At 43.2% G+C, this 7,223-nt stretch overlaps 1 protein-coding gene across 2 annotated transcripts; it reads left to right on the plus strand.

The window, feature by feature from the left end:
• The first annotated feature begins 2,354 nt into the window (after positions 1–2,354).
• Positions 2,355–6,692, plus strand: LOC147606140 (protein IQ-DOMAIN 3-like). 2 transcript variants are annotated; one of them, XM_086792947.1, is made up of 6 exons: positions 2,355–3,053; positions 3,822–4,002; positions 4,104–4,424; positions 4,842–5,069; positions 5,180–5,311; positions 5,523–6,692. In XM_086792947.1, exons 2-6 carry the CDS (start codon positions 3,865–3,867, stop codon positions 6,324–6,326), a joined length of 1,623 nt encoding a protein of 540 aa, XP_086649073.1. In that variant the 5' UTR covers positions 2,355–3,053; positions 3,822–3,864; the 3' UTR covers positions 6,327–6,692. The 2 variants fall into 2 exon arrangements, with proteins under 2 accessions (XP_086649073.1, XP_086649074.1); XM_086792948.1 differs by lacking the exon at positions 2,355–3,053 and adding an exon at positions 3,172–3,735.
• The last annotated feature ends 531 nt before the right edge of the window (positions 6,693–7,223 follow it).

Below are 7,223 nucleotides of genomic sequence, written 5' to 3' on the forward strand. Positions count from 1 at the left end.
TGAAGAAGCCAATGCATATTTTGACTTGTAGTATTGTACAACACTTGGTTTCCCACATTGCCTTTGCTTTTATATAGAAAGAAGCTCCCCATAAATTAACCAGAAGGACGGTAGTTGAGGGTTTGAAGTGGATAAGAGAAGATGGAAGAAGAGAAGAAGGAAGGAAGTTGAACAATGTGCCTTACGAATCTAGGCGTATAAGTTGTGTAGGCAGAACAAGATGCTATTGATGGCCGAGATAGCAGGAATGAGAGTGAGAAAGAGGTTTCCTATGTGACCTTTGTTAAGAGGGAGGTGGAGATTTGAAAATTGCTTGTGGCATTCAAGAGGAAGAGAGAAGAAGAAGCATGCCTTCTCTTAGGGGGAAGAGAGAGAGAGAGAGAGAGAGAGAGAGAGAGAGAGAGAGAGAGAGAGAGAGAGAGAGAGAGAGAGAGAGAGAGAGAGAGAGAGAGAGAGAGAACTTGCTCTTGCCTCATCCTTGCATATTGATTTTGAATCCAAAATTGATGGAGGTCTAGGTAGAGGTTCAAGTAGCTTAAAATAGTAGAAGAAGAATGCTCACATTTATTGCAGCACCTAAGTCAATAATTATTTAGACATGGCCATGTGGGTAGTAGGTGACTTGCTACCTAGAGCCCCACTCTCTAGCCCCTATACTTAAGTCTTGTCCCTAGTATTTAAAAAATGATAAATATTATATATAAAAACCCTTTACACCGTTCTAATATTAGATTAAAAAAATGTATATTTCTTTTGCGGCTTATTTACTGATTTTTTTTCCCTTGGCAAGCCTTAGGCCAAGATTCCCATAGTTACAGATTTGCACCTCTATAGGTGCTAGTAGGCGTTTTTTAATTTGGCGATGTAGCCAAGGAAGCACCTTGTGGGGTTTTGAACCCACGACCTCTTATTCCTAAACGTTTACACCTTCACCACTTGGGCTCTAAATAAAAAAATATATACTCTTAAAATTTGTAATTTATGAAGACCTTATTTTCACAAGGTCAATTCTCAAAATTTGCCATTCACCTAACACATTAAACCTCGATTTTTTGTAAAGATGCTTTACAAGCTATACAATATATGGGAAAAAGTAATATTATAGTATATTTTTAATAAGCTTAACAATAAAGATACTATCTAAGAATTTTCATAAGATTTATTTTAACATAGGTTTTTTTTTCTAGAGGATGACATTTCTTACATTTTGGTTATGAATGGGCATTTAGTGTTTATTCTTATAATGAAAGTCATTGATTGAATGAGTTATTCTTATTTGATTGGTTGAAAAAAAAGGTTTTAATGAATACTCTTGTTGATTGCAAGGTATAGCCCACACATTGATAGCTAAATGAACATATTTCTCGAGGCAGTGTGAAGTGTAAGCCAACACTTGAATTTGAAGGACAAACCAAAAGTTCATTTAAAGGGCTTATATTAAGCCTCCATTTTGGAAGGGCATACAACCCTTTTTTTTTTCTTTCAAAATTGTGGTTTTCTTTTGAAGGGTGCATTTTTAGTACCCTTTTACTGAAGGATGAATGCCCCTTGGAAGGGTACCACAACCTTCACATTCTAGGCCTGCAAGTTACATGAGGCAATGTATGGCATCCATAAATTGGAGGAGGCTTGGGCTCGCAAGTCGTGATCAGAGCTTGAGCCTCTGGTATGCAAATGTTACGGTGGGCTAATTGAGCAGTAGCTCCATCGGGTGGCACCTTTGACCCCACCAAGGTACTTGCTAACCATCGGTGGCCTGTTCTTGTGACTTGTGAGAAAGCCCATCAGTGGAGCTCTGGTGGTATTTGTATGCAACATTTGAATTGCTAAAGCTAAACGACCACATAGGTGTAATTCGTTAAAGTCAGCTCTGCCAAACTACTGAAAAAGTTGCACAAGTGATGTGGATGGATGCAACACTTGAATTGCTAAAGCTAAACGACCACATAAGTGTAATTCGTTAAAGTCAACTCTGTCGAACTACTGAAAAGTTACACAAGTGATGTGGATGGATGCAGAAAGTAACACAACCCTTTATGTATGGTAATTTTTGAAAGCGTGAGAACAGGCCCGGTGCCATTTTTGAATGGGAAAAAGCCAAGAAAAGGGAGAGAGCTCCCGTGACCATCTCCCCGCAAAAGGGGGGCTGCGTGTACACACCCTAATGAGGGGCCAAGCAGACATCCCTTAAAAATGCGGTGTGGGAACTTGCTCTTAAAGAATCCAGCGGTCACATCACTTATGATTTCTGAGAGAGGATCCTCGTCAGGTGCCAAGTGGGCAAGCAGCCCTGAAAATGTTTTTTTTTCCACTGACCAGAACTAATACCTACCGTTGGATACCGTCACTTCCAAGCGAACCGGCCGTGCAAAAAATATATTCTCCTCTTTAACCAATGTGTGCCTCAGTAAAGCCCATCTCTCTTCCTTCTTTACCAAACTACACTGTAGTCCCGCAGAGATTCTAGGTGAAAACCCTGAGAAAAACCTCATCTTCTTGCCCGTTTTTTTTTTTCCTTCCTCTTGCAAAAGTAGACCCTTGCCTCGTGCTCCGTAGACAATGGCCTTCCTCTTCGTCACCAAGCACACCGTTTCTTAGCTCGAATCGCGAGCAGAAGCCAGCTACTCTACAGAGAGGTTCTGCAGTCCCTTTAAGCTACACACAGATCGCAGCGTACCCGCCTTGCTGTGTAACAACTGCCTTAAACTACAAACAGATCGTAGCAGTGCCACTGTCTCAGAGGCTTTAGGAGCATTCGATGACTTGATCGGAAGCTAGCTATAGTGTTGATCAATATCCGACCTTTCAGAACCGTGCCTATGGCGGAAAGCTCAGATTTCCAGGACCTCATCAGAAGCTAGCTACGGAGTTAATTTTATTCCAAGCATACAGGGAAGCGCGGCGAAGGCGGCTCCATCATCATTACGTCTTCTCCAAGAATCTTGATCATGGTGGCTGCATCACTCGGGCACTGAGAAGCTTGGCCTACTGTGGCTCACTCTGTTTTTGAGAGGCTTGGCGATGGGGGAAGCAACCGACTCTCGACAGCTACGGTGCACCCCTTTTCCCTACTTGCCTTCGCTTTTTAGCCTGTCTGTTTTTATGTCGATTTGTCCAGTTTAGCTACCTTGCCAATTGCCTTAATTGCCTTTGCAAATCGCCTCATTTCCTGCATCCCGTCTTCTTTTTCAGTTCAATCGATTTGTCTGCTACAGATTCTTGTACTGTAGCTCTGATTGTTCAATCGATTTGTCTGCTACAGTTTCTTGCGCTGTAGCTCACCCTTGCCCTCAATCCACTCGGTTTTTTTTTTCCTTTGGGAGGCAGGCCAATCCACTTGTTAAAAAGCGTTCGGACATTTTTATATACCTTGCTTCTTGTAACAGCTTCGTGAGCTGCTTTTCTTCCTGATGGATTTCCAAACATGTGCAGTTACTGTGGTTTGTACACAGTTGCTCACATTATGGTTCTTGTGCTTGAATTTTTTTGTTACTTGTTAGCCCCGATCCGATTCTCCTTTTTCCTTTTTCTTCAACTTGACACAATTGGGCTTTGCTTGCAAGGTTCTCAAGCATAGGACTGCTTTCTTTAGTCCCCGCATTTAGTAGCTTAGGCTTCATATCTGTAATCTCCGCACCTCTCTTCGCAGATAATATATGATTCTCGTCTATCAGATCAAATGTTGCCTCCAATCTTTGACAATGGATGTACTACTTGCACAGCTTATCTTTCCCGGTCTTGAGCACTACCCCTTCTAATTGAGATTTAGGTGGATGCAATCTTGAGAGAAACTAACGGGAGAACTTGTTGTTGTCTTGCAGGTATTGAAGCAGTGTCGCAGTGTCAGGCAAGGTTGTGATCAGCATGGGTAAAAAGGGAAAATGGTTTTCGGCTGTGAAGAATGCATTTAGATCGAGCTCGAAGGATTCTACCAAGGTCAAGGAAAATGTTCCTCTCAACAATGGCAATAAGGACGCCGAGGAAGAAATAAAGAAAGAGAAGGTGAGACTGATGTGCCAGGTTTTTGATCTTTTGGTGTAAAAAACCGTTGCTTATATTTAGTGTTTCTAAACTTGATCTGGACATTGTTTGCCGCTTTCTAGAGTAAGCGATCTAAGGACAAGCGCAGATGGAGCTTTGGGAAGTCTGCACAGATGGACTCTGCTGCAATGGAAACAACGGAGGCGGTGAAACCGACCATCCTGTCTGAGAAGAATTTGAGTCAGGTTGAAGGCGAGCAGAACAAGCACGCACTTGCGGTGGCCGCGGCAACAGCAGCAGCAGCAGAGGCCGCTGTTGCAGCTGCACATGCTGCAGCTGAAGTGGTACGCCTCACGGGAGGGGCTCGGCCATCATCTTTCAGCGGCTTAAGCAGAGAAGACTGGGCAGCCATCAAGATCCAGACAGCCTTTCGAGGTTACCTTGTATGTGCAATTTCCTTCTCTTTTGTTGATTCTCAGGGGCCTCTTTCTGTGTTCCTTTTCCTGTTTATTTCATCTTCTGCAAGTTGCTATCCTCTCAATGTATCTGCAAGCAGCAATCTTCTCAATGTATCTGCAACGTGCAATGATTTTTACCAGGGTTTCATTCTATGATTCCTCTGCAAGTAGCAAGCCTCTCAATGTGTCTGCAAGTGGCATTCCCCTCAATGCAATGTGCAATGATTTTACCAGGGTCTCATGATTCTGTGATGTTCAATGAATTTTCCTGTTTATTTTACCTTCTGCAACTAGCAATCCTCTAAATGTATCTGAAAACGTGTGAATTTTTTTACCAGTCCCTTAATTTTCCGCAATCTGCAATTTTCTTAATACATGCATACTGTTTTTTGGCACGTAAAGGCTCGCCGAGCTTTGCGTGCTCTCAGGGGCCTTGTTAGACTACAGGCTTTGGTTCGGGGACACACAGTGCGAAGGCAGGCAACACTCACTCTGCGATGTATGCAAGCACTCGTAAGAGTTCAGGCTCGTGTCCGAGCAAGGCGTGTACGCATGTCGGAGGAGGGCCAAGCGGTGCAGCGGCAGCTCTGGCAGAGACGACAGCAGGAGATACTGGCACGGAAAGGGGAGGTAAGTGAAGTTTTCTAGCCTACGTAATACTGGTTTCTGAGGCCGCAAGCCCCCCTTAGTGTGTGCAAGAGGCTCTACTGAAAGAAAATCTTTACCTGGTTTTGATGCAGTCGGATGACCAAGATCTACAAATCTGGGATGACAGTGTCCAATCCCTGGAAGATATTGAAGCCAAAAAACTCAACAAACAGGAGGCTGCATTGAAACGAGAAAGAGCCCTGGCGTATGCGTTCTCCCATCAGGTACACTTTCACATGTTAATCATGGGGTGTGGTTCTCCTTGAAAAGCACATGCTATCATGACATACAACTGGTGTGGGTCTCTTTGATGATTAAGCACTGTCTCGCTGAGCTTTTTCCATGCCTAAGGCATTTCGTTTCAGCATGTTGTTGTGGCAATCACTTTCTTCTTGATTAATAATCACGTTTAAGCTTTTTGATGTGAATTTCCAGCTATGGAGATCTTCCCCGCATCAAGCTTCTTCTATGTATATTGATAATGAATCTGATAAGCCTCATTGGGGATGGAGTTGGCTTGAACGTTGGATGGCTGCACGGCCATGGGAAGCTCGACTTTTTGAGAAAGATGCCCCAGAAGTAATTGCTGATGATTTGAAAGTGAAGAATTTAGGCATAGACTCAGGCAAATCGCTCCCTACTCCAAAGGCCCGCCTCCTCATGAAAGGGGGAACTGTAGCTGCACTTCAACAACAGAGGGCAGCAGAGCACTCACCAATGACCCCGATCAGGAAACCATCAGTGGTGAATGTCCGCTCAGCCAATCCTTGGAGCACCAAAATAGCAGAAGAGGAAGGAAGTGGAGTTTCTACAGCTCGGAGTATTTCAAGTGTATACTCTCTTGGCCCAAAATTTGTCAGCTTAAAGAACAGCAAAGCAGAGTCTTCCATTGCAGATGACGAAAGCCTAGTGAGCTCACCTGCAGTTCCCAATTACATGACAGCTACTAAATCTGCAAAAGCCAAGGCACGATCACTCAGTAATCCTAAGCAGAGGCCTGTAACGCCAGAGAAAGAACAAATGTCATCGGCAAAAAAGAGGCTATCCTATCCTATAACAGAGGGTTCTGTCGGTAGTGCAATGAGTACTCCCAAACATCCAAGACCTTTAGCTTTAACACAGAGAAGCCCAAGCATGAAGGGTTTTCCTGGTTCTTTCAATGCAGAACGATCTGCAGCTTCTCTTACAGAAAGTAATGGAGAAACTCTGCATACTTCCAATGGTGATACCAGAAAGTAACAAGTAAAGCACAATTCTTTTCATTGTCTTCAAGGCTTGAAGTCTACATGGAAGAGCAAGTTAATTCTGGTTTGAAAGAGTGAATTTCTACCGACAGCTTTCATAAGGTTCACCGGGGTGAGTGTTAGTTAGGACATAGTCTTTGCACTGATATTTGCAATTTTCCTTCTCAAGGACAGATAGAACAGTGATCTATTGTACAAGGTATTTGGGCTATATGTTTTTTTATGTCAAACAAGTTTCTACTTTGCCATGATGCTCTCTATGAAGAATGTCCAACTGCAGCAGCAATGACATGTTATTGTCCTCTATCTTGACAGCTTGTATTTTATACAACCCTGACACAGAATGTACTACATTTTGAAAGTACTTCCACTTACAAAATGTTTTTGTTTTGTTTTTTTCATGGAGTAGGTCCTTCTGTAGTCGCTATTTAGTACCCGTCCGGAGACGGGGTTGGTTTTCAAGCCTGAAGGCATTATAACTTGGGGCCGCAGAGAAACTGCAGTTCCAATAGCGGCCGGTGGGGATTTGAACTTGGAACCTCCGTTCCCCATGCCACAAGCCCCCGCCACTAGGCTATGTGCTCATTAACACTTACAAAATGATTTGGGAAGCTTTCAAGTGCTAGGAGCCTTTCTTGATGCAGGTGGAGCAAATAATGTTTTATTTCTCTTCTAGGTTAGGTAATATGTAGGGTAATTTCAGCACAAAAACTAACTCTATACCTTGTGTTTTTTATAATTTGAAATTTTGGTTATCTGTTTGCTGCCTTTGGACCTATGTTGCAATTGCGACAATATGGGTCAGCACATTGGTGCCTCGTTCTGAGACACTCAGCTAGAGTGGTGAAGATGGGCTTGGGCTCCTAAGTTGCAATTGCGACAATAAGGGTCA

Source organism: Cibotium barometz, chromosome 58 (assembly GCF_041138505.1).
Source record: "Cibotium barometz isolate CiBa-2024 chromosome 58, ASM4113850v1, whole genome shotgun sequence".
NCBI classification, from domain to species: Eukaryota; Viridiplantae; Streptophyta; class Polypodiopsida; order Cyatheales; family Cibotiaceae; genus Cibotium; species Cibotium barometz.

What these genes read in the sequence shown, in the direction of transcription:
- LOC147606140 (XM_086792947.1), top strand. Translation starts at nt 3,865, where the DNA reads ATGGGTAAAAAGGGAAAATGGTTTTCGGCTGTGAAGAATGCATTTAGA. An exon ending in TACTGGCACGGAAAGGGGAG is followed by an intron (nt 5,070 to 5,179) that starts GTAAGTGAAGTT and finishes GTTTTGATGCAG; the next exon opens with TCGGATGACCAAGATCTACA. An exon ending in CGTATGCGTTCTCCCATCAG is followed by an intron (nt 5,312 to 5,522) that starts GTACACTTTCAC and finishes GTGAATTTCCAG; the next exon opens with CTATGGAGATCTTCCCCGCA.